General features: G+C 46.9%; 1 protein-coding gene across 6 annotated transcripts in view; it reads left to right on the top strand.

The window, feature by feature from the left end:
- The window catches only part of SGCE (sarcoglycan epsilon), a 76,265-nt gene that overhangs the window by 27,143 nt on the left and 21,122 nt on the right, over positions 1-28,000 (top strand). For all 6 annotated transcript variants that reach the window (XM_075315670.1, XM_075315672.1, XM_075315673.1 and 3 more), the window contains 3 exons: positions 19,565-19,637; positions 24,747-24,945; positions 25,238-25,400. In XM_075315670.1, the coding sequence (XP_075171785.1) occupies positions 19,565-19,637; positions 24,747-24,945; positions 25,238-25,400 (435 nt within the window). The remainder of the gene's footprint in view (positions 1-19,564; positions 19,638-24,746; positions 24,946-25,237; positions 25,401-28,000) is intronic.

The raw sequence follows: 28,000 nt of genomic DNA, 5'->3' as shown, positions 1-28,000 counted from the left end.
TAGCCTGCCTGACTATATAATCCATATTTCATTTTGCACTTTGCTCTCAGTTTGCCTTGCATAAAAGAACGCGACTCCGTGCCTCGTGCCTAAACATGGTGGATTCACAATGGCGAGGCATCCTATAAATGACCTCAAACTGTGCTGCTCGCTGGCACTGTGATGTGGCTACCTGATCGGCAGGAGTAATGAGGGTACAATCAGCACCATAGTGCCCTTTGTGATGATATGGACTCTGTCAGTGCCTAGCATGGGTTAAATTTCTTAAAATTCAGCCAGACATGAAGATAGTTTGTTTATAGATGAGGGATAAGCCTCTAATTGTTTCTACGAGACTCTAAAGCGGGCTTTACACGCTGCGACATCGCTAATACGGAGTCGTTGGGGTCACGGAATTCGTGACGCACATCCGGCCGCATTAGCGATGCCGTTGCGTGTGACACCGATAAGCGATTTTGCATCTTTGCAAAAACGTGCAAAATCGCTAATCGGCGACATGGGGGTCCATTCTCAAATCTCGTTACTGCAGCAGTAACGATGTAGTTCCTCGTTGCTGCGGCAGCACACATCGCTATGCGGAAGGAAGGAGGTGGGCGGGATGTTACGTCCCGCTCAGCTCCGCCCCTCCGCTGCTATTGGGCGGCGGTTCAGTGACGTCGCTGTGACGCCGCACGGACCGCCCCCTTAGAAAGGAGGCGGTTTGCCCGTCACAGCGACGTCGCCGGGCAGGTAAGTATGTGTGACGGGTCTGGGCGATGTTGTGCGGCACGGGCAGCGATTTGCCCGTGTCGCGCAACAGATGGGGGCGGGTACCCACGCTAGCGATATCGGGACCGATATCGCAGTGTGTAAAGTAGCCTTTAGGCTGCTTTCACACATCCGGCTTGAGCTCTGCGGCTCAATCCGGCTGTGCAAGCTATGCAACGGATGCGGTGAAAACACCGCATCCTTTGCATAAGTTTTTCCCATGCGGCCTGTCCGGTTTTTGCCGCTTGCGGCATTCTACTGAGCATGCGCAGTGGCAAAAACCGTATGCGGCGGCCGGATGCGGTTATTGCCGCATCGCGCCGCATCCAGCCGCCATAGGCATGCATTGAACAATGCGCCGCATCGGCCGAATGCGGCGCGATGCGGTTATTCTTGCCGCACGAAAAAACGTGCCAGGCAACGTTCCATCCGGCCACCGCATCGGCTAAATCTGCCGCATGTGGCAAAAACCGGATGGAACGCGAGGCCTTGCGGCACAATGCGGCACTAATTAAAGTCTATGCAGAAAAAACGCAACCGGCAGCAAAAAAAAACAGTTGCGATTTTCCTGCAAAGTGCCGGATTGTGCCGCATTGCAGAAACCGGAGGTGTGAAAGCAGCCTTAGGCGGGCGTTGCACACTACGACATCGCAGGTGCGATGTCGGTGGGGTCAAATTGAAAGTGACGCACATCCAGCATCGCATGCGACATCGCAGTGTGTAAAGCCTAGATGATACGATTAACGAGCGCAAAATCGTATCATCGGTGCAGCGTCGGCGTAATCCATAATTACGCTGACGCGACGGTCCGATGTTGTTCCTCGCTCCTGCGGCAGCACACATGTGTGTGTGCCCGCTGTGTGTGAAGCCGCAGGAGCGAGGAACATCTCTTACCGGCGTCACCACGGCTTCCATAGGATATGCGGAAGGAAGGAGGTGGGCGGGATGTTTACATCCTGCTCATCTCCGCCCCTCCGCCGCTATTGGCCGCCTGCCGTGTGACGTCGCTATGACGCCGCACGGCCCGCCCCCTTAGGAAGGAGGCGGGTCGCCGGCCAGAGCGACGGTCGCAGGGCAGGTGAGTGCATGTGAAGCTGGCGTAGCGATAATTTTCGCTACGCAAGCTATCACACGATATCGTACCTGCGACGGGGGCGGGGACTATCGCGTGCGACATCGCAGCATCGGCTTGCGATGTCGCAACGTGCAAAGCCGCCCTTAGGAGTCTAGTGTTAGGGGTACTTCTCACCTAGCAAGATCGCTGCGGAGTCACAGATTTTGTGACGCACCAGTGACCTCATTAGCGATCTCGCTGTGTGTGACACTAAGCAGCGATCTGGCCCCTGCTGTGAAATTGCTGATCGTTACACACTGTTCTGGTTCATTTTTTGGTCATTGTTCTCCCGCTTGTGCAGCACACATCGGCATATTTGGCGGCAGGAGACCAACAAGCACCGACTCTGTGTAAGCAGCGTATGCTGGTAACCAGGGTAAATATCGGGTAACTAAGCAAAGCACTTTGCTTAGTAAACCGATGTGCACCCTGGCTACATGTGCAGGGAGCCAGCGCTAAGCGGTGTACGCTGGTAACCAGCGTAAATATCGGGTAACCAAGCAAAGTGCTTTGCTTAGCTACCCGATATTTACCCTGATTAGCAGCGTACACCGCTTAGCGCTGGCTCCCTGCACACGTAGCCAGGTTAAATATCGGGTAACTAAGCAAAGCACTTTGCTTAGTAAACCGATGTGCACCCTGGCTACATGTGCAGGGAGCCAGCGCTAAGCGGTGTACGCTGGTAACCAGCGTAAATATCGGGTAACCAAGCAAAGTGCTTTGCTTAGCTACCCGATATTTACCCTGATTACAATCGTACACCGCTTAGCGCTGGCTCCCTGCACACGTAGCCAGGTTAAATATCGGGTAACTAAGCAAAGCGCTTTGCTTAGTAACCTGATGTGTACCTTGGCTACATGTGCAGGGAGCCAGTGCTAAGCGGTGTACGCTGGTAACCAGGGTAAATATCGGGTAACCAAGCAAAGCGCTTTGCTTAGTTACCCGTTATTTACCCTGGTTACCAAGCGCAGAGTCGCTGGTGGCTGGTCGCTGGTGAGATCTGCCTGATTGACAGCTCACCAGCGACCATGTAGCGACGCACCAGCGATCCTGACCAGGTCATATCGTGGTCGGAATTGCTGGTACGTTGTTTAGTGAGACGGTATCCTTACAGTTCTTGTTGACTCATGTAATTGCCTTAGCTAATGAAGGCCAGACACCCAGATAAATCAATTATGCGAACTTCCCATTTTATTACTAAGTGAATTGCTAGATGCGATGTAACTTAGCTGTCTCCCTCGTCTCTGGATATTTTGTATACGGCTTGAAATCTAGCCAACAAGAGCCCAGTCTTATCCACCAATAGTGAAGACCCCAATGGTCTGAATGTAGAGCTCAGCATGGTAGTGCCCGTTCATCACTAGTTACGAGTACAGAGCACCCGAGCATGGTAGTGCCCGCTCATCACTAGTGACTGCAGAGCAAGGAGTAGGATATGCAGTGTTCATTCTGGGCATTAGAAACGTCAATCAATGTAAGGTACCAGCTTTATTATACAAATTGAGGGAGTAATGGTGCACCAAGACAAAAGCCACACCTAGGGGGCACCGGAGCGCTCTCATTTGCATAGTTAACTGCAGCAATTTCCATATAGTACTGTCATCCATAGTAGAGACAAAACAACAGTTCCAGCTACATAGTTGTACCCATACCTGAGGAGACGGGGGATCTTATTGTGACGCCCCTGGACAATCAGGTCGTCACAAGGTACTGCACAAGCTGCCCTTCCGTGCCTTATTCCAAGTCCCTCATGGTTCTGGGTCCCTATCTTATGGTGTTGCCTCCAACAGAAAATCAAATCCTAGATACACCCTGCACCACACCCACCAGACACACCAGTGGATGGCTTGAGTGGAATAGAGTCGCCCACCTGGGGGGTCAGGGAGGGGAGGTGAGTAGTGTAGTCAGTCAGTCAGCCAGTGAGGAGCCCTCAAGCTGTGAGGAGCTCAGAGGAGGTTGGGAGCGGTTGCTCCCAAGAGAAGCTGTCTAGGTTGCAGACGGTGGTCTGGACCTAGAGGATTTGGACCCCCGGTCGCAGGGGATTGCGGCTAGGTGCCTGGACCTGTCAAGGAGGATGGTCAGCAGCCTGGCACTATCACCGGTCTGGGGCCGAAGGCATGGCGGGGTACACGGACACTAGGTCGGGGAGAAACTTTAGGCAACCCGGCAATTCACCTGAGGAGAACAGAGCCTTTATGATCTGTTCCCACCCACTCCAGAATCGGGGCACTAGCACAACAAGGGAGATAGGGCCTTCCAAACAAACGATCCAGAAAGTCCCAAGCGTGAGCCCTGAGAGCAAGCTCCCACACTTAGCCACAGTGGGGAGCGGGGCCCGGCAAGTTTCAGACTACTGGGCCACCACGTTGAAGTTAAACTTAGTGCCAGGAGGCAGGTCACGGATCACCAGGCAACACCATAGGGGACAGGACCCAGACGAGCTCCCCTCAAGCGGCAGCAATACCCCGAGATTTGGTTTACCCGGTTGTCAGCATCTGCTTATTGACTAAGTGAGTACCTGCATCCCACGGCATCCACCGAGTCCCAGGGCCTTCCCCTACCTGTGGAGGGTGATGACATCTAGCTGCCCCACTCCATCACCCCGGGTACTCCCAACGGCAGCGGCGGTACTCCCAATTACCGTACACCACGGGTGGCGTGATGAACTATATCTCCCCTGTAAATACCTTCTCTTTATTTCCAGTGTGGCCCCTGGCCCCCCTGGGTCCGGAGAGCCTCGAGCCACGAATAATCACCCCCGGATCCAAGCAGTTCGACCGCTGCAGGGGCGGCACATTATCACTATCAATATTGATGACTGTATGTTAGTACCAAGTGTAGCTAAGTGCTTTGAGTATTGCCATCTGCAGTAGCGCACATGCAGGGGCGGCCATCTCATTGGTGTAATTTGTGCGGCCGCACAGGGGCCCAAGAAGTAATGGGGCCCCTACAATTTCCAAAGCAGGTGGAATCGTGTATTATGATGATCTCCTGAAAAGCAGAGGCCCATGTATTGTCCTCGCACAGGGCCCTCTTCTCTTTGTTCCCGCCCTGTACTCACATGATAGTGCCAGGTATAGATATTAACTCACATCTTTTTAGGACTTTTCTGTTTTGTGTACATTTTTGCCTTTTTGCCGCTGTTTGGTTACATTTTTGCTAAGTATTATACATGTTTTGTGCCGAAAAAACAAAATATGCTAATTAAAATCTTGACCTACTTCAGTTGCCGGGAGATGCTCATTATTTTTCTTCTCTCCCTTGGATCGGGAGAATATTATTGTAGATTATAATTAGCGATGTTTTTATTTCATCGTGCCATTGGCAAAGAAAAAAAAAGCGCAATCAGAAGCACAAACAAATCATTCTGGTCTTTTCATCCCGGAAAATAAAAACCACCGCCAAATACTTAACGTATCCCTCATACTAGCGTGATTTATATAGACCTTGATTCTTCACTATTTAAAGGGTTCTTCCATTTTTTTATAATCTCTAGAGTCCACTTACAATAAATTGATCATAGGGTGTCCCCCTGCTGTGCCCCCCTAGTAGTGAGCTGTAAACGGTGACGGCACCTGGCAGTCAGTGATTAATTCCCCTTCAGCTCCACCGCAGGGGAAATCTAGCATTAAACACAAACAAAAGAATACAGCAGCACTCTGTAAGCGCAAAGATGTATGGAAACGTAGAATATATGAAATATAAACTGCATTAATGTTATATAGAATATACTTAGAAAAATGAAGGTTCTTAGCCAATAAATTGTCCAAATTAAGTGAGCCCATCAACCACGACAAGGTGACCTTACTTACTGCCTCATGTTCTGTCTGTGCTCCCCTCCCATCAGGCCCAGGGTGTGTTTTTAATTAGTACTGGATCCTATTTGCCCATATATTTTTAAGACTTTAAGTCCAGGAAAGGCATAAAATAAGTTAGGATCCCATCAAAGAAGGGTCAACTTGTCGCAGTTGATGGGCTCCGTGAATTTGGTCAATTTATGCGCTAATTACTTTAATTTTTCTAAGCATTTTCCATTCTAGCTGTATAACCCAGTAACTAAGTTTCTCTCTCCCACTCCCACTCTTGCCGTCTCTCCCCCTCACTCCCATTCTTCCTTTCACCACTGAAATCATATCAACTGAAACATAAGCTTCTTATACTAAGAATGTCCTTTGCTACCTATAGCAACCAATCACAGCTCCTTGATCTGTAACAAAATAGAAGCTGTGATTGGCTGTTATTGGCCACTTGATAAATATCCAGGGTAACTGTCAAAAAAGCCAATATATTACCTCAAACATCTAAACAGTTTCTGTGTGTGTCTCTTTTTGTGTGTGTATGTGTCTTTTTGTGTGAGTGTGTCTCTTTCTGTGTGTGTCTCTTTCTGTGTGTCTCTTTTTGTTTGTGTCTTTTTGTGTGTGTGTCTCTTTCTGTCTGTGTTTCTTTCTGTATATGTGTCTTTCTGTCCTTGTCTGTCTGTGTATGTGTCGCTTTCTGTGTGAGTCTCTTTCTGTGTGAGTCTCTTTGTGTGTGTGTCTCCTTGTGTTTGTCTATTGGCGTGTGTATCTTTTTCTGTGTGTATCTTTTTCTGTGTGTCTCTGTGTTTTGTGTCTCTTTCTGTGTGTGTCTTTCTGTGTGTGTCTTCTGTGTGTCTCTTTCTGTGTATGTGTCTATTTCTGTCTGTATGACTCTGTTTTTGTGTATCTGTGTGTGTGTGTCTTTATCTGTGTCTGTTTCTGTGTGTGTCTTTCGGTTTGTGTCTCTTTCTGTGTGTGTCTCTTTCTGTGTATGTGTTTCTTTCTGTGTATGTGTCTCTTTCTGTCTGTGTAACTCTTTGTGTTTGTGTATCTGTGTGTGTGTCTCTTTCGGTGTGTGTTTCTTTCTGTGTGTCTTTCTGTGTGTCTCTTTGTGTGTGAGTCTCTTTGTGTGTGTGTCTTTGTGTGTGTGTCTTTGTGTGTGTGTGTCTCCTTGTGTGTGTATCTTTTTCTGCATGTCTTTTTCTGTCTTTCTCTGTGTGTGTATCTCTGTGTTTGTGTCTCTCTCTGTGTGTCTGTATGTGTGTGTCTCTTTTTCTGTGTGTGTGGGTCTCTCTCTGTGTGTCTCTTTCTCTGTCCTTGATAGGAGTTTATAATAACAGATCCGTTCACAGCTCCATTGACTTTAATGTAATCAAGTTTTTTAGCGAATAATTGTATAATTTTCCCCTCAAAACAGTCTATGACGTTCCCTGAACCGAACCTGCCTGCCGCCTGCAGTTGGAGCCCCTCTGTCTGTAGGAAATTAACAGTATTCCTCCTGACAGTGTTCGGTGTCTAGTCATAGGGGCAGTGCCGGCGCGGGTCAGACACCACTGCAGTGTATAGTGAACGGGGGCTGCAATTCCCCCCAACCCCCGGACTGGCAGCCGGGTCTAACGTTGTGCTGAGGCTAATGCTGTGCCTCCCTATGAATGCTGCCGGGAGGAATAAAGCTAATTTCCTCCTGGCAACGGGGTTCTAAGTGTGGGCTCCGGGCAGGTTCCAAACTTAATTAGCCTGCAGATTAACCCCATATCTGTAGGTTAATTGCGTTTGTTCATGTGTCAGGTTCCCTTTAATATTAGGGGGTCCCATGTTCAAGACTCCAGTGTGGAGAATCATCGCTTACTTTGAAAGATTCGGGACATCTATACATAACATAAGTTGCAAATTGATCTTAATGTGCACAGTGTAATTCTCCCTTTCTCCAGTGGAGGCATTGTAGAAAAATTCAATACTTTGATTTCCAATTAATGAAGACAAATGTTGCTCCCCATCGGTTTTTATAAGGTGGCTGGTTGGAGTCAGAGACAGCTGCTTTTTTAAGGTGCACAAGCTGTCATGTTAGATGAGATGGTGTTGTCATGCTACGTTCCGATTCGTCACACCCCAGCTTTGTCCATGTTGGCGGAGCTGACCGAACTTGCCTCGCAAATGCCAAAAGTGGCTAATATTTTGCGCGACACTCTTCATTCCTCTCCGTCACAGTGAAGCTTCGTCCATGTTGGTGGAGCTAGACAAAAGTGGCTAATTTTTTGGCATGACACTCTTCATTCCGCTTCGTCACACCGAAGCTTCTTCCATGTTGGCTATGCTGGCCAAAACTGGCTCACACAGACCAAAAGTGGCTAATTTTTGTGAATGACACTCTTTGTTCCACTCAGTCACAAACAAGCTTTGTCTATGTTGGCGAAGCTGCCCAAATGTGGCTAATTCTTTTGCGCGACACTCTTCGTTCCACGCAGTCACACCCATGCTTTGCCCATGTTGGCGAAGCTGGCCAAAAGTGGCTAATGTTTGTGCACGACACTCTTTGTTCTGCTCCATTACACCCAAGCTTCATACATGTTGGCAGAGCAACTCAAAACTGTCTCGCAAATGCCAAAAGTTGCTAATTCTTTTGCGCGATACTCTTCATTCCACTCCGTCACACCCAAGCTTCTTCTATGTTGGCGGAGCTGGCCAAAACTGGCTAATCTTTCTGCACGACACTCTTTATTTTGCTCCGTCACACCCAAGCTTTGTCCATGTTGGTGAAGCTGGCCAAAAGTGGCTGATGTTTGTGCGTGACACTCTTTGTTCCACTCAGTCACACCAAAGCTTTGTCCATGTTGGCGAAGCTGGCCAAAAGTAGCTAATTTTTTACGCTACACTCTTTGTTCTGCTCCATCACACCCAGGCTTCGTCCATCTTGATGGAGCTGGCCAATAGTGGCTAATTTTTTACGCCACACCCTTCGTTCCGCTCCGTCTCGCCCAAGCTTCGTCCATGTTGATGGATCTGGCCAATAGTGGCTAATTTTTTACGCCACACCCTTCGTTTCGCTCCGTCTCACCCAAGCTTCATCCATGTTGATGGAGCTGGCCAAAACTTTGCGTGACCACTAAATTTTTTCAACTTTTCAAAGTGGTTTACTCCAAATTTCTGGTGTAAATATTTTGATTTCATGTAAGACACCCTGATCTTTAATCTGCTTAACCTTTGTCTGGCTGAATAGGTACAATTGTCTCTATTCCCTTTTTTAATTTGCAATAATTTTTTTTTTTTGAAAAGCCGTAGAGGGCTGAAATTTCGTGACATCTCAGCAGTTTTGGTCCAGAACATATTGCCCAAATTTCAATAAAATATCTCCACCCCCTTCCGAGATAAGAGGTCGAGAAATTTTGGCAAAATTATGCATCCTGACAAAGGTTAAACTTAAGGCATCCATCAAACCACTGGGGATTATTCAAAATCTACAGTGTGGCAGTTGGCATATTACCTCTGAAAATTGGCTTATATAGGATGGTCCTTATAGGTCGGCGTCCCACATAGGGTTACGATGATAACTATACTGAAAATAGTCTTAACAGGACTTAGTTCTTTACTGAAATGAGGCTCAATTCTTGAAACATTACAACATCGGTAAAGTCTGGAATAGCGCACCAGTTGACACGATCACTCGGTTGCTCCAGATTGCTTGTCTTTCCTCTATAATTGACCCCGAATGGCAAGAAACTAGGATGGGTAGTCACTGTCTTAAAAGAGAAACAGTTTTAAAAACCTTTTTACCTTTAAATGTAATGTTTTTTAAAGATCTTTTATGTTTAAAATTTAGATTTGAACTTTTTTATGTAAATGGAAAATTCCTTTAAATTTTCCCTACTGCTGTTGGTGATATGAGGTTGATATTTGCATTCTCCCGTGGTATTATGTCTATAAATGCCGATCTGTAACTGGGAATTATGTCTTATAATATCATATTATTCTTCTTTTTTCCGCTCTGCCAGTTCTGGTTTTGACATTGTCTGAGCGCTTAGTCGTGATCTGCGCCGTGTAACGAGGAGAGAGGGTCTCATGTTGCTTCATTGAATGACTCCTGTAGATGTGAATGTCGAGCGGCTGATGTAAAATGCTGAGATAGAATTGAATTAATGAGGGTAAATGTATAGCCTGCCTGACTATATAATCCATATTTCATTTTGCACTTTGCTCTCAGTTTGCCTTGCATAAAAGAACGCGACTCCGTGCCTCGTGCCTAAACATGGTGGATTCACAATGGCGAGGCATCCTATAAATGACCTCAAACTGTGCTGCTCGCTGGCACTGTGATGTGGCTACCTGATCGGCAGGAGTAATGAGGGTACAATCAGCACCATAGTGCCCTTTGTGATGATATGGACTCTGTCAGTGCCTAGCATGGGTTAAATTTCTTAAAATTCAGCCAGACATGAAGATAGTTTGTTTATAGATGAGGGATAAGCCTCTAATTGTTTCTACGAGACTCTAAAGCGGGCTTTACACGCTGCGACATCGCTAATACGGAGTCGTTGGGGTCACGGAATTCGTGACGCACATCCGGCCGCATTAGCGATGCCGTTGCGTGTGACACCGATAAGCGATTTTGCATCTTTGCAAAAACGTGCAAAATCGCTAATCGGCGACATGGGGGTCCATTCTCAAATCTCGTTACTGCAGCAGTAACGATGTAGTTCCTCGTTGCTGCGGCAGCACACATCGCTATGCGGAAGGAAGGAGGTGGGCGGGATGTTACGTCCCGCTCAGCTCCGCCCCTCCGCTGCTATTGGGCGGCGGTTCAGTGACGTCGCTGTGACGCCGCACGGACCGCCCCCTTAGAAAGGAGGCGGTTTGCCCGTCACAGCGACGTCGCCGGGCAGGTAAGTATGTGTGACGGGTCTGGGCGATGTTGTGCGGCACGGGCAGCGATTTGCCCGTGTCGCGCAACAGATGGGGGCGGGTACCCACGCTAGCGATATCGGGACCGATATCGCAGTGTGTAAAGTAGCCTTTAGGCTGCTTTCACACATCCGGCTTGAGCTCTGCGGCTCAATCCGGCTGTGCAAGCTATGCAACGGATGCGGTGAAAACACCGCATCCTTTGCATAAGTTTTTCCCATGCGGCCTGTCCGGTTTTTGCCGCTTGCGGCATTCTACTGAGCATGCGCAGTGGCAAAAACCGTATGCGGCGGCCGGATGCGGTTATTGCCGCATCGCGCCGCATCCAGCCGCCATAGGCATGCATTGAACAATGCGCCGCATCGGCCGAATGCGGCGCGATGCGGTTATTCTTGCCGCACGAAAAAACGTGCCAGGCAACGTTCCATCCGGCCACCGCATCGGCTAAATCTGCCGCATGTGGCAAAAACCGGATGGAACGCGAGGCCTTGCGGCACAATGCGGCACTAATTAAAGTCTATGCAGAAAAAACGCAACCGGCAGCAAAAAAAAACAGTTGCGATTTTCCTGCAAAGTGCCGGATTGTGCCGCATTGCAGAAACCGGAGGTGTGAAAGCAGCCTTAGGCGGGCGTTGCACACTACGACATCGCAGGTGCGATGTCGGTGGGGTCAAATTGAAAGTGACGCACATCCAGCATCGCATGCGACATCGCAGTGTGTAAAGCCTAGATGATACGATTAACGAGCGCAAAATCGTATCATCGGTGCAGCGTCGGCGTAATCCATAATTACGCTGACGCGACGGTCCGATGTTGTTCCTCGCTCCTGCGGCAGCACACATGTGTGTGTGCCCGCTGTGTGTGAAGCCGCAGGAGCGAGGAACATCTCTTACCGGCGTCACCACGGCTTCCATAGGATATGCGGAAGGAAGGAGGTGGGCGGGATGTTTACATCCTGCTCATCTCCGCCCCTCCGCCGCTATTGGCCGCCTGCCGTGTGACGTCGCTATGACGCCGCACGGCCCGCCCCCTTAGGAAGGAGGCGGGTCGCCGGCCAGAGCGACGGTCGCAGGGCAGGTGAGTGCATGTGAAGCTGGCGTAGCGATAATTTTCGCTACGCAAGCTATCACACGATATCGTACCTGCGACGGGGGCGGGGACTATCGCGTGCGACATCGCAGCATCGGCTTGCGATGTCGCAACGTGCAAAGCCGCCCTTAGGAGTCTAGTGTTAGGGGTACTTCTCACCTAGCAAGATCGCTGCGGAGTCACAGATTTTGTGACGCACCAGTGACCTCATTAGCGATCTCGCTGTGTGTGACACTAAGCAGCGATCTGGCCCCTGCTGTGAAATTGCTGATCGTTACACACTGTTCTGGTTCATTTTTTGGTCATTGTTCTCCCGCTTGTGCAGCACACATCGGCATATTTGGCGGCAGGAGACCAACAAGCACCGACTCTGTGTAAGCAGCGTATGCTGGTAACCAGGGTAAATATCGGGTAACTAAGCAAAGCACTTTGCTTAGTAAACCGATGTGCACCCTGGCTACATGTGCAGGGAGCCAGCGCTAAGCGGTGTACGCTGGTAACCAGCGTAAATATCGGGTAACCAAGCAAAGTGCTTTGCTTAGCTACCCGATATTTACCCTGATTAGCAGCGTACACCGCTTAGCGCTGGCTCCCTGCACACGTAGCCAGGTTAAATATCGGGTAACTAAGCAAAGCACTTTGCTTAGTAAACCGATGTGCACCCTGGCTACATGTGCAGGGAGCCAGCGCTAAGCGGTGTACGCTGGTAACCAGCGTAAATATCGGGTAACCAAGCAAAGTGCTTTGCTTAGCTACCCGATATTTACCCTGATTACAATCGTACACCGCTTAGCGCTGGCTCCCTGCACACGTAGCCAGGTTAAATATCGGGTAACTAAGCAAAGCGCTTTGCTTAGTAACCTGATGTGTACCTTGGCTACATGTGCAGGGAGCCAGTGCTAAGCGGTGTACGCTGGTAACCAGGGTAAATATCGGGTAACCAAGCAAAGCGCTTTGCTTAGTTACCCGTTATTTACCCTGGTTACCAAGCGCAGAGTCGCTGGTGGCTGGTCGCTGGTGAGATCTGCCTGATTGACAGCTCACCAGCGACCATGTAGCGACGCACCAGCGATCCTGACCAGGTCATATCGTGGTCGGAATTGCTGGTACGTTGTTTAGTGAGACGGTATCCTTACAGTTCTTGTTGACTCATGTAATTGCCTTAGCTAATGAAGGCCAGACACCCAGATAAATCAATTATGCGAACTTCCCATTTTATTACTAAGTGAATTGCTAGATGCGATGTAACTTAGCTGTCTCCCTCGTCTCTGGATATTTTGTATACGGCTTGAAATCTAGCCAACAAGAGCCCAGTCTTATCCACCAATAGTGAAGACCCCAATGGTCTGAATGTAGAGCTCAGCATGGTAGTGCCCGTTCATCACTAGTTACGAGTACAGAGCACCCGAGCATGGTAGTGCCCGCTCATCACTAGTGACTGCAGAGCAAGGAGTAGGATATGCAGTGTTCATTCTGGGCATTAGAAACGTCAATCAATGTAAGGTACCAGCTTTATTATACAAATTGAGGGAGTAATGGTGCACCAAGACAAAAGCCACACCTAGGGGGCACCGGAGCGCTCTCATTTGCATAGTTAACTGCAGCAATTTCCATATAGTACTGTCATCCATAGTAGAGACAAAACAACAGTTCCAGCTACATAGTTGTACCCATACCTGAGGAGACGGGGGATCTTATTGTGACGCCCCTGGACAATCAGGTCGTCACAAGGTACTGCACAAGCTGCCCTTCCGTGCCTTATTCCAAGTCCCTCATGGTTCTGGGTCCCTATCTTATGGTGTTGCCTCCAACAGAAAATCAAATCCTAGATACACCCTGCACCACACCCACCAGACACACCAGTGGATGGCTTGAGTGGAATAGAGTCGCCCACCTGGGGGGTCAGGGAGGGGAGGTGAGTAGTGTAGTCAGTCAGTCAGCCAGTGAGGAGCCCTCAAGCTGTGAGGAGCTCAGAGGAGGTTGGGAGCGGTTGCTCCCAAGAGAAGCTGTCTAGGTTGCAGACGGTGGTCTGGACCTAGAGGATTTGGACCCCCGGTCGCAGGGGATTGCGGCTAGGTGCCTGGACCTGTCAAGGAGGATGGTCAGCAGCCTGGCACTATCACCGGTCTGGGGCCGAAGGCATGGCGGGGTACACGGACACTAGGTCGGGGAGAAACTTTAGGCAACCCGGCAATTCACCTGAGGAGAACAGAGCCTTTATGATCTGTTCCCACCCACTCCAGAATCGGGGCACTAGCACAACAAGGGAGATAGGGCCTTCCAAACAAACGATCCAGAAAGTCCCAAGCGTGAGCCCTGAGAGCAAGCTCCCACACTTAGCCACAGTGGGGAGCGGGGCCCGGCAAGTTTCAGACTACTGGGCCACCACGTTGAAGTTAAACTTAGTGCCAGGAGGCAGGTCACGGATCACCAGGCAACACCATAGGGGACAGGACCCAGACGAGCTCCCCTCAAGCGGCAGCAATACCCCGAGATTTGGTTTACCCGGTTGTCAGCATCTGCTTATTGACTAAGTGAGTACCTGCATCCCACGGCATCCACCGAGTCCCAGGGCCTTCCCCTACCTGTGGAGGGTGATGACATCTAGCTGCCCCACTCCATCACCCCGGGTACTCCCAACGGCAGCGGCGGTACTCCCAATTACCGTACACCACGGGTGGCGTGATGAACTATATCTCCCCTGTAAATACCTTCTCTTTATTTCCAGTGTGGCCCCTGGCCCCCCTGGGTCCGGAGAGCCTCGAGCCACGAATAATCACCCCCGGATCCAAGCAGTTCGACCGCTGCAGGGGCGGCACATTATCACTATCAATATTGATGACTGTATGTTAGTACCAAGTGTAGCTAAGTGCTTTGAGTATTGCCATCTGCAGTAGCGCACATGCAGGGGCGGCCATCTCATTGGTGTAATTTGTGCGGCCGCACAGGGGCCCAAGAAGTAATGGGGCCCCTACAATTTCCAAAGCAGGTGGAATCGTGTATTATGATGATCTCCTGAAAAGCAGAGGCCCATGTATTGTCCTCGCACAGGGCCCTCTTCTCTTTGTTCCCGCCCTGTACTCACATGATAGTGCCAGGTATAGATATTAACTCACATCTTTTTAGGACTTTTCTGTTTTGTGTACATTTTTGCCTTTTTGCCGCTGTTTGGTTACATTTTTGCTAAGTATTATACATGTTTTGTGCCGAAAAAACAAAATATGCTAATTAAAATCTTGACCTACTTCAGTTGCCGGGAGATGCTCATTATTTTTCTTCTCTCCCTTGGATCGGGAGAATATTATTGTAGATTATAATTAGCGATGTTTTTATTTCATCGTGCCATTGGCAAAGAAAAAAAAAGCGCAATCAGAAGCACAAACAAATCATTCTGGTCTTTTCATCCCGGAAAATAAAAACCACCGCCAAATACTTAACGTATCCCTCATACTAGCGTGATTTATATAGACCTTGATTCTTCACTATTTAAAGGGTTCTTCCATTTTTTATAATCTCTAGAGTCCACTTACAATAAATTGATCATAGGGTGTCCCCCTGCTGTGCCCCCCTAGTAGTGAGCTGTAAACGGTGACGGCACCTGGCAGTCAGTGATTAATTCCCCTTCAGCTCCACCGCAGGGGAAATCTAGCATTAAACACAAACAAAAGAATACAGCAGCACTCTGTAAGCGCAAAGATGTATGGAAACGTAGAATATATGAAATATAAACTGCATTAATGTTATATAGAATATACTTAGAAAAATGAAGGTTCTTAGCCAATAAATTGTCCAAATTAAGTGAGCCCATCAACCACGACAAGGTGACCTTACTTACTGCCTCATGTTCTGTCTGTGCTCCCCTCCCATCAGGCCCAGGGTGTGTTTTTAATTAGTACTGGATCCTATTTGCCCATATATTTTTAAGACTTTAAGTCCAGGAAAGGCATAAAATAAGTTAGGATCCCATCAAAGAAGGGTCAACTTGTCGCAGTTGATGGGCTCCGTGAATTTGGTCAATTTATGCGCTAATTACTTTAATTTTTCTAAGCATTTTCCATTCTAGCTGTATAACCCAGTAACTAAGTTTCTCTCTCCCACTCCCACTCTTGCCGTCTCTCCCCCTCACTCCCATTCTTCCTTTCACCACTGAAATCATATCAACTGAAACATAAGCTTCTTATACTAAGAATGTCCTTTGCTACCTATAGCAACCAATCACAGCTCCTTGATCTGTAACAAAATAGAAGCTGTGATTGGCTGTTATTGGCCACTTGATAAATATCCAGGGTAACTGTCAAAAAAGCCAATATATTACCTCAAACATCTAAACAGTTTCTGTGTGTGTCTCTTTTTGTGTGTGTATGTGTCTTTTTGTGTGAGTGTGTCTCTTTCTGTGTGTGTCTCTTTCTGTGTGTCTCTTTTTGTTTGTGTCTTTTTGTGTGTGTGTCTCTTTCTGTCTGTGTTTCTTTCTGTATATGTGTCTTTCTGTCCTTGTCTGTCTGTGTATGTGTCGCTTTCTGTGTGAGTCTCTTTCTGTGTGAGTCTCTTTGTGTGTGTGTCTCCTTGTGTTTGTCTATTGGCGTGTGTATCTTTTTCTGTGTGTATCTTTTTCTGTGTGTCTCTGTGTTTTGTGTCTCTTTCTGTGTGTGTCTTTCTGTGTGTGTCTTCTGTGTGTCTCTTTCTGTGTATGTGTCTATTTCTGTCTGTATGACTCTGTTTTTGTGTATCTGTGTGTGTGTGTCTTTATCTGTGTCTGTTTCTGTGTGTGTCTTTCGGTTTGTGTCTCTTTCTGTGTGTGTCTCTTTCTGTGTATGTGTTTCTTTCTGTGTATGTGTCTCTTTCTGTCTGTGTAACTCTTTGTGTTTGTGTATCTGTGTGTGTGTCTCTTTCGGTGTGTGTTTCTTTCTGTGTGTCTTTCTGTGTGTCTCTTTGTGTGTGAGTCTCTTTGTGTGTGTGTCTTTGTGTGTGTGTCTTTGTGTGTGTGTGTCTCCTTGTGTGTGTATCTTTTTCTGCATGTCTTTTTCTGTCTTTCTCTGTGTGTGTATCTCTGTGTTTGTGTCTCTCTCTGTGTGTCTGTATGTGTGTGTCTCTTTTTCTGTGTGTGTGGGTCTCTCTCTGTGTGTCTCTTTCTCTGTCCTTGATAGGAGTTTATAATAACAGATCCATTCACAGCTCCATTGACTTTAATGTAATCAAGTTTTTTAGCGAATAATTGTATAATTTTCCCCTCAAAACAGTCTATGACGTTCCCTGAACCAAATGAGGCGGCTGTGCAAAATTTTGGGATTGTAAATGCGACGGTGCGGATTTCTTTAGCGGACATACACACACACACACACACACACACACACACATACATAGATAACTTCTGATCTGGCAAAAATCCTAGGTCATCTGAAAAGGCTTGTTAAAGAGCTACTTTTTACTTTTAGGATTGCTACTTCCAATAGGTGGCGCTAGAGTTTGTCTCCTTCCTCCCTGAAGAGACAATTAGAATACACACACACATACATACACACACATATACACACACACACATATACATACACATACACGCGCACATACACATATACACACACACACATATACACACACACACACACACATACACACACACACATATACACACACATACACACACACACATACACACACACATACACACACACACACACACACATATACACACACACACACACACACATATACACACACACACACACACCTTTATATATTAGAAATAATGCAATTTAAATGTCATATATGGTAGCACATATGGAGTGCTGCTGTATTCTTTTGTTTGTTCCGTGTAGTCATACCGTGGCATCTCGCACCTGTTCATGTTCCTTTGGAGATGCCGGTCAGTTTCTTTTGTTTTTGAAAACTAGTATTACATAATGCCCATTGAGATCAATTGGTCATTTAGCTGTGATTGGGAACTACAAGGGACAGGCAGAGATTTGGGGCATTGCAATTTGATTAGTGTTGCCCTGGTCTAGCTCCCAGTGGCAGCAGGTCTTCACTTCTGCACCCGGCACTGGCACCTCTGGCACTTACTAGGCCACGGTGACTTCAAGACACAACATGACGCATTTCATGTTACATGTATCCTAGTGTCATGATGTTGCAAGGTCTAGTAAGTGCCACAGGCTTGACCAATACCTGGGTCAAAGATGATGGCGAATGCGCATGTGCGAGCGCCGCTTAGTTCTACCAGGGCATTTGAGAGCTCTATTCTTGGCGATACTGTAGATGTGTTAGGGGTTGCACACACATAACTGTTTGAAAGGCGCGGATAGATTCACAGGACCTTAGTTCAGCGGTCACATTGGTAGCTGTTACGTCACCACCGGAGTCTGCTCCAGCAACTTCTGCTCTGATCGCCAGGCGACGCCGTGTTCCTGCCGTGGATGGTGCTGGTGATGGAAGAGGAGTTGATGCCAGCGGCACGGTGGGCGCAGGCTCCGATCATCCACTGGGCTGGGTTATCTTGGGATCTGCAGTACCGCTGGCTGACTGTGGGTGGCGTGTGTCTTCCAGCTGAAGTTGCCAGCGTTCAGCTACAGCAAATGGGAAGACACCACACCCTTCTTAGCTCCCCTCCTGTCTGCTGACCTCTGCCAGAGATAGTTCTGATATCCTGGCTCCTGATCCGCCCTATTCTGTTTTGTGATTCCTGTGTGCTGACTTCTGCTTGTTTCCTGACTACCCTCCTGCCTGCTGTATTTGTACCTCGCTGCCCGATCCGGATTTGACCTCTGCTCCGTTTTCTGATTACGTCCTTGCCTGACGATTCTGTCCCTGTTCTGCTATTCCTGGTTTGACCCTGCCTGACGACTACTCTCATCGGACTGCTGCCTTCCACAGGTAGTGATCTCCAGGGCCCTGTGTAATTCCAAATCCCTGTATAGGGGTTAAAGGGTTTCAGGGTTCTGGGGGTCCTGCTTGGTGAGTGGCTTCCCTCTAGTCTGTCAATTACATCCCACCTGAGTCTGTTGATCCAGGCAGGCGTTACAGTAGTTCATGGCCACCGGCCCAGAGCCTGCGCTCCGCCTGGTACCTGCACAATCGCTAGTTCCTCCTAACTAGTAGGTCCGGTGTAACATCACACTGCAACAACAGCATTGTGTGAGGCCTAGAAATCAGAAGAAGTGCTGGGGATGGCGGCAGGTAGTAGAAGGATCGCAGGGCTCCATCTGCCGGCCATAGACTGCCAACGCGGACCCTGTGAATTTATTCGCTCATCTCTTACAAATGTACGGATTTTCTTGAAAACTTGTAATTTGAAGGGAATTTGTCAGCAGGTTTTTGCAATCTCATCTGAGAGCAGCATGATGTAGGCAAAGAGGACCTCAGTTCAATGATGTATCACTTAGATTAGTGGCTGCAGCCATTCTGACACAGTGACAAATTTTAGATTTTGCATGTGGCAGAGCTCTGGGAGCTGCCCCACCAGGCTTTCAGTGCACATTTCCATAGACAGAAGCTGATAATCACAAAAGAGGGAGAAGTAGAACCAGAGCTCACATGCTGCTGAGATCCACTAATGATAAAGATAAGTGGCTTAAGGTAACAATTCCAGGTAAACAAAAAAAAAGACGGTGAGATAACAGACACAGGGCTGAATTCTCTGTTTTAACACTTGCAGCATACTGTCTTCAGGTTACATTGCAGAAATCTGCTGACAGTCGCACAGGCTGTTGCTCCGTCCTTCCCCTGTAATACGTACAGCAGATTTGAGTTTTCTGACTGGCTGCTCTACAGAAGCACAAGCCCAACACAAGCTCAGCAGGGAGGAGAGCCAGGGTTAGGGACAGAACGTAGCTGGCTAGAGGTGGGAAAATCTCACATATTGAGCCAAGTAATATATTGTTATTATTGCCGATCACTAATTATTGCTTCCATTTTTTTTCCTTTGAAGATAACGGCCTACAACAGACGGACGTTTGAGACAGCGAGACACAATCTTGTCATCAATATCATGTCAGGGGAGGGTAAGTCGGCGCTGTGTCCAATACTGAATGATTACTATGAGTGTTGATAATTTGTACAGAGCCAGAGGTTCCAAAAAAGTCACACCTACGCTGACCTGTAAGTAAATTTATAGATTGATGGAATGGGATTTCCAGCCACGAGGAGTTATCAACACATGTAACAGATTGATAATTATACATTATATATGGGAGCCATTGACTATTTTCTCTGGTAGGTGCATCATTTACATGCTGCTGTCAGAGATTGACCGAAATGGTTAACAGCAGCGATCGGAGCTCAGTAACTTAGCTTGTGCAAGGTAAACTCTACCAATCCAACATTATATATATATATATATATATATATATATATATATATATATATATATATAAATAGTTAGATTGGTAGAGTTTACCTTACACAAGCTAAGTTACTGAGCTCCGATCGCTGCTGTTAACCATTTAGATGACTCAGTCAATCTCGAACAGCAGCATCTAAACTGTGCGGTTACCAGTTCAAATACGCAGCGGCTCGCATTACTCCCTGCAATGTGATCACAGGGCACCTATGGGTTACAATGGCCTGCTGAAGGTCCCCAGTCGCCACTATCTGGGTCCTCCTGAGAAGCAGAGATACAGGCTGAGTCTCATAGAAGACCAGATTTATGGCACTACCATGGTACTGCAAATGTATTGAACAAAGTGATCAAAAGATCGAAGGTTTAAAGGGTGCTTTACACGCTGCAACATTGCTAGCAATTGCTAGCGATGTTGCGCACGATAGCACCCGCCCCCATCGTGTGTGAGATATTGTGTGATCGCTGCCATAGCGAACATTATCGCTACGGCAGCGTCACACGCACATACCTGGTCAGCGACGTCGCTCTGGCCGGCGATCCGCATCCTTTATAAGGGGGCGGATCGTGCGGCGTCACAGCGACATCACATGGCAGCCGTCCAATAGCACAGGAGGGGCGGAGATGAGCGGCCGTAACATGCAGCCCACCTTCTTCCTTCCGCATTGCCGGTGGAGGGAGGTAAGGAGATGTTCGTCGCTCCTGCGGTGTCACACATAGTGATGTGTAGTGCCGCAGGAACGAGGAACAACATCGCTAATAAACAGGCAACGATATTTGGTTTTAGGACGACCTCTCCAAAACCAATGATTTTTGCCTGTTTTGTGTTCGTTTAAGATCGCTCGTACGTGTCACATGCTGCGATGTCGCTAAGGACGGCGGATGTGCGTCACAACGACGTGACCCCGACGATAAATCATTAGCGATATCGTAGCGTGTAAAGCACCCTTAAGTCTCCTGAGGGTGACTAAAAAAAAATAAAGTAAAACATTTTTAAATAAGGTTTTTAAAGTTCTAAACGAAAAAAATGAAAAACTTATAAAGATTGGAATCTCCCCTCTTTTCTCCCATTAAAAATAAAGAAATAAAAAAAAATAATCATATCTGGTATCAACACAACTGTAAAGGCCCCGTCACACGTGTCGATATGTCGAGCGATCGCACCCGCCCGTGGCACACAAAGTCGTGAACCGCCGTCACACGTACTTACCTCCCGATCGACCTCGCTGTGGGCGGCGAACATCCACTTCCTGAAGGGGGAGGAACGTTCGGCGTCACAGCGGCGTCACACAGCGGCCGGCCAATAGAAGCAGAGGGGCGGAGATGAGCGGGACGTAACATCCCGCCCACCTCCTTCCTTCCTCATTGCCAGCGGCCGCAGGTAAGCTTGAGTTTGTCGTTCCTGGGGTGTCACACGGAGCGATGTGTGCTACCTCAGGAACGACGAACAACCGGAGCACAGAAAGAGGAACGAGTTTATGAAAATGAGCGACGTGTCAACGAGCAACGATAAGGTGAGTATTTTTGCTTGTTCACAGTCGCTAGTAGCTGTCACACAGTATGACATCTCTAACGATGCCGGATGTGCGTCACTAACGACGTGACCCCGACGACCTATCGCCAGATATATCGTACCGTGTGACGGGGCCTTAAGATTCTGATCTATCGAAATATAAAATTAATCAACTCAAAATTGGTAAAGCCCTGACATGAAAGAAAAAACAAACACCTAAATAGGATTTTGGTGGGTTTTTTTTTAAACTCCCTAAGGCAATGCAATAAAAACAATCAAAAATATCTTATATACTTCAAATTGGCAACAATATTAAGCATCAGCTCAGAGCACAAATACATAGATAGCTCAATCGATTGAAAAATAATAACTTTACAGGTCTCAGAAAATGGAGACACAAGTCCTGTATAAGTAATGTGATGTATGTACACAGTGACTGCACCAGCAGAATAGCGAGTGCAGCTCTGGAGTATAATACAGGAGGTAACTCAGGATCAGTACAGGATAAGTAATGTAATGTATGTACACAGTGACTGCACCAGCAGAATAGTGAGTGCAGCTCTGGAGTATAATACAGGAGGTAACTCAGGATCAGTACAGGATAAGTAATGTGATGTATGTACACAGTGACTGCACCAGCAGAATAGCGAGTGCAGCTCTGGAGTATAATACAGGAGGTAACTCAGGATCAGTACAGGATAAGTAATGTAATGTATGTACACAGTGACTGCACCAGCAGAATAGCGAGTGCAGCTCTGGAGTATAATACAGGAGGTAACTCAGGATCAGTACAGGATAAGTAATGTAATGTATGTACACAGTGACTGCACCAGCAGAATAGTGAGTGCAGCTCTGGAGTATAATACAGGAAATAACTCAGGATCAGTACAGGATCAGTAATGTATGTACATAGTGACTGCACCAGCAGAATAGTGAGTGCAGCTCTGGAGTATAATACAGGAGGTAACTCAGGATCAGTACAGGATCAGTAATGTAATATATGTTTGTCGCGGGCGGAGGAGGGGACGTCGCGCTCTCCCTACTGCTCGGGTCCAGCCACCGCTGCTGCTGCGGCCTGCTGCTGCTCGGTGGCTCGAGCGATGGGCCGGATCCCGGGGACTCGAGCGGCGCTCCTCGCCCGTTAGTGAAAAGGGGATTGGTTTTGGGAATTTATTGTCCGTGATGCCACCCACGGTTGTGGTGATTGTGTGGACACCACCGCTGCTCTGTATGGGGATCCCGGGAGCGGTGACAGGGAGCAGCTTTGTTGTTATTCCTCCCTCCGTGGGTAGGGGTTGGTTGTCCCGGGGCCCAGTGATGAGGTGGGGGATAAGGGATGGCAGGGCCGGTGCAGGGCCTGGTGAGGTGCAGGGTCGCGGGGGCAGCGCTGTGCCTCACAGCACAGTGGTACTCACTCAGCCTGAGACGGTGACACAGTTCTCGGTAAAACACACGGCTGGAAAGACGGTTCCCACGGACGGCTGCAGTTGCTTCTCCCCGGTAGTTGACGGTGACGGTCTCTGTCCCTGCACCTAGTGAAATGTTGGTAGCGATGGGTTCCCACCGGTAACCCGCTCCCCGGCTTGGATATGGGCCGGAGGAGCCCCTCTTTGCCCGCAGGCGCTGGCCCTGAGAAACTAGTGCCTTGGCGGTGGCGGTGTCTCTCGCATACGGTTGGACTGTTGCCTTCAATCGGGACTTAGTTGTTTGGAGACCCTGGAGGTCCCCTTCACTGACGGATTTGGCAAATTCACGGCGACTCCTAGCCTTGCCGGGATCCGAAAGGCCCCTGCCAATGGTGCTGGCTTCTCTTCGTATACCGTTCCGGTACCGCCGGGCCACCACCCGTCCACGGTCCTTTCAGCAACCTCCGATCAGCCTCTCCTGCAGACGGTCACCGCCGTCTGCTGACCTTGCTGTCTCAGTCCGGGTCACACACCCGGACCAACTTCAGGCTTTCTCCACTGTCACTTTCTCTGTCACTACTCTCACTGTCCTCCTTCTCCTTCCTCTCACTTTGAACTCTCCAAACTGAACTGCCTGGTTTTCCCGCCTCCAGGACTGTGAACTCCTCGGTGGGCGGAGCCAACCGCCTGGCCCACCCCCTGGTGTGGACATCAGCCCCTGGAGGAAGGCAACAAGGATTTCTGGGTTAGCTTCGGTGTACCTATCCGGGGTGTAGGGTGTAGTGATGTCATTACCTGTGAGCCCTGGCTTGCCCAGGGCGTCACATGTTCACAGTGACTGCACCAGCAGAATAGTGAGTGCAGCTCTGGAGTATAATACAGGAGGTAACTCAGGATCAGTACAGGATCAGTAATGTAATGTATGTACACAGTGACTGCACCAGCAGAATAGTGAGTGCAGCTCTGGAGTATAATACAGGAGGTAACTCAGGATCAGTACAGGATCAGTAATGTAATGTATGTACACAGTGACTGCACCAGCAGAATAGTGAGTGCAGCTCTGGAGTATAATACAGGAGGTAACTCAGGATCAGTACAGGATCAGTAATGTAATGTATGTACACAGTGACTGCACCAGCAGAATAGTGAGTGCAGCTCTGGAGTATAATACAGGAGGTAACTCAGGATCAGTACAGGATCAGTAATGTAATGTATGTACACAGTGACTGCACCAGCAGAATAGTGAGTGCAGCTCTGGAGTATAATACAGGAGGTAACTCAGGATCAGTACAGGATCAGTAATGTAATGTATGTACACAGTGACTGCACCAGCAGAATAGTGAGTGCAGCTCTGGAGTATAATACAGGAGGTAACTCAGGATCAGTACAGGATCAGTAATGTAATGTATGTACACAGTGACTGCACCAGCAGAATAGTGAGTGCAGCTCTGGAGTATAATACAGGATGTAACTCAGGATCAGTACAGGATCAGTAATGTAATATATGTACACAGTGACTGCACCAGCAGAATAGTGAGGGCAGCTCTGGAGTATAATACAGGAGGTAACTCAGGATCAGTGCAGGATAAGTAATGTAATGTATGTACACAGTGACTGCACCAGCAGAATAGTGAGTGCAGCTCTGGAGTATAATACAGGAGGTAACTCAGGATCAGTACAGGATCAGTAATGTATGTACACAGTGACTGCACCAGCAGAATAGTGAGTGCAGCTCTGGAGTATAATACAGGAGGTAACTCAGGATCAGTACAGGATCAGTAATGTATACTTGCATTATAATGTGCTTCATTATGTAACTGTTGTTTGTCATGTGCTTTCTCTTTTCTGATGATAGATTTCCCTCTTCCTTACCAAGCTGAATTCTTTGTAAAAAACATGAATGTAGAAGAAATGTTGGCCAGTGAAGTTCTGGGTGATTTTCTTGGAGCTGTCAAAAATGTCTGGCAGCCGGATCGTCTGAACGCTATCAATATCACGTCAGCCCTGGACAGGGGAGGCCGAGTGCCGCTCCCCATCAATGACATGAAGGAAGGGTGAGCCTCGTATTGTGCACCTGAGAGGACAGAAGATCTGTCTAAAGTATAGCATAAAAACATAACAGCTAAATCATGCTCCTATAAAGGGAGTTTGTTTTATTCTAATGTAGTAAAAACTAAGAGAATGATTCCAAGAGTGGAAACCCCCAGAGATAGTTTTGTGCTCTCATTGACTGCTGGGAGATTGCAGCTCTGAAGCTGGCAGAATTGTTAATTCAGCTCTGGATTATAAGGTAGGCTTTAATTGTAAGAGATAATGATTATAGATACTTCTAAATATATTTTCTAGTGTCTACGTTATGGTTGGAGCAGATGTCCCGTTTTCTTCATGTTTACGTGAAGTTGAAAACCCACAGAACCAGCTGAGGTGCAGCCAGGAGATGGAACCCGCCATAAGTTGTGATAAAAAGTTTCGGGCACAATTCCATATAGACTGGTGTAAGATTTCATTGGTAAGGTTATATGCCTAATTATTCATATTATATATATATACCGTATCTATATCTATCTATCTATCTATATATATATATATATATATATATATATATATATATATATAATATATTTATTTTTTTATTTTTTTTTATTTATTTTTTTATTGGTAAACTCATAAATAGTTATAATTTTTTTCCCCATTTAAATCCCGAAGAACAAAAAAATAATATTATTTACACATTAAAAACCCAACATACATAAAGCAATGTGAATGTGAAGTCCCTTGTGGTTTCCCCGTAATATATTGTTTAGAGCTCAAATATTAATTGAAGCAGCTCTTTATCTCCCTCTCCAAGTGGGAAGTCACAGCAAGAAATCGAGCACAGTCTGAAAAATATTCCATAAGGCATAAGCTTGGTGTTGCTGCCAATAAGATTCTATGGAGACAGAGACAGACATTCTGCTGCAAGTTCTCCTAAAACAACAGTTACAGTATACAGTACAGATGCTGTAAAAGTGATCCTATTACTAATGTGAATATATACAAAAGGGATAGGGAGGGGGTATGAAAAATAACATTTTAAAGGGTAACAGTCATTTTAATTTTTATTTCATAATCGAATAGTGCCAATGAAAATAAGAAACTTTGTAATATATTTTATCAGATAAATCTGCTTCTTTCTCCTCCTGAACTGAGTCTTTTATCTAAAAATAATGCTAAAATATGTTTTCAGTGATTTTTCCCATTACGGAGATCAGTTGCTGCTGATAAGAATCTATGGAGAGGGAGGGGAAGGAGCTAGTAGCGGAGACAAACATTCTGCTGCAAGTTCTCCTAAAACAACAGTTACAGTATACAGTACAGATAAGAAGGAGAGGGGTATCAATAACAATTTTAAAGGGTAACCGTCATTTTAATTTATATTTCATAAATGAATAGTGCCAATGAAAATAAGAAACTTTGTAATATAATTTAATAGAGAAATCTGCTTCTTTCTCCTCCTGGACTGATACTTTCATCTCAAATTAACACTTACAGTTAGGTCCAGAAATATTTGGACAGTGACACAAGTTTTGTTACTTTAGCTGTTTACAAAAACATGTTCAGAAATACAATTATATATATAATATGGGCTGAAAGTGCACACTCCCAGCTGCAATATGAGAGTTTTCACATCCAAATCGGAGAAAGGGTTTAGGAATCATAGCTCTGTAATGCATAGCCTCCTCTTTTTCAAGGGACCAAAAGTAATTGGACAAGGGACTCTAAGGGCTGCAATTAACTCTGAAGGCGTCTCCCTCGTTAACCTGTAATCAATGAAGTAGTTAAAAGGTCTGGGGTTGATTACAGGTGTGTGGTTTTGCATTTGGAAGCTGTTGCTGTGACCAGACAACATGCGGTCTAAGGAACTCTCAATTGAGGTGAAGCAGAACATCCTGAGGCTGAAAAAAAAGAAAAAATCCATCAGAGAGATAGCAGACATGCTTGGAGTAGCAAAATCAACAGTCGGGTACATTCTGAGAAAAAAGGAATTGACTGGTGAGCTTAGGAACTCAAAAAGGCCTGGGCGTCCACGGATGACAACAGTGGTGGATGATCGCCGCATTCTTTCTTTGGTGAAGAAGAACCCGTTCACAACATCAACTGAAGTCCAGAACACTCTCAGTGAAGTAGGTGTATCTGTCTCTAAGTCAACAGTAAAGAGAAGACTCCATGAAAGTAAATACAAAGGGTTCACATCTAGATGCAAACCATTCATCAATTCCAAAAATAGACAGGCCAGAGTTAAATTTGCTGAAAAACACCTCATGAAGCCAGCTCAGTTCTGGAAAAGTATTCTATGGACAGATGAGACAAAGATCAACCTGTACCAGAATGATGGGAAGAAAAAAGTTTGGAGAAGAAAGGGAACGGCACATGATCCAAGGCACACCACATCCTCTGTAAAACATGGTGGAGGCAACGTGATGGCATGGGCATGCATGGCTTTCAATGGCACTGGGTCACTTGTGTTTATTGATGACATAACAGCAGACAAGAGTAGCCGGATGAATTCTGAAGTGTACCGGGATATACTTTCAGCCCAGATTCAGCCAAATGCTGCAAAGTTGATCGGACGGCGCTTCATAGTACAGATGGACAATGACCCCAAGCATACAGCCAAAGCTACCCAGGAGTTCATGAGTGCAAAAAAGTGGAACATTCTGCAATGGCCAAGTCAATCACCAGATCTTAACCCAATTGAGCATGCATTTCACTTGCTCAAATCCAGACTTAAGACGGAAAGACCCACAAACAAGCAAGACCTGAAGGCTGCAGCTGTAAAGGCCTGGCAAAGCATTAAGAAGGAGGAAACCCAGCGTTTGGTGATGTCCATGGGTTCCAGACTTAAGGCAGTGATTGCCTCCAAAGGATTCGCAACAAAATATTGAAAATAAAAATATTTTGTTTGGGTTTGGTTTATTTGTCCAATTACTTTTGAATCTCCTAAAATGTGGAGTGTTTGTAAAGAAATGTGACAATTCCTACAATTTCTATCAGATATTTTTGTTCAAACCTTCAAATTAAACGTTACAATCTGCACTTGAATTCTGTTATAGAGGTTTCATTTCAAAT

This window comes from Anomaloglossus baeobatrachus, chromosome 6 (genome assembly GCF_048569485.1).
Source record: "Anomaloglossus baeobatrachus isolate aAnoBae1 chromosome 6, aAnoBae1.hap1, whole genome shotgun sequence".
NCBI lineage: Eukaryota > Metazoa > Chordata > Amphibia > Anura > Aromobatidae > Anomaloglossus > Anomaloglossus baeobatrachus.
The sequence above is the reverse complement of the archived record's forward strand: the minus strand, read 5'-3'. Positions and strand labels throughout refer to the sequence as shown.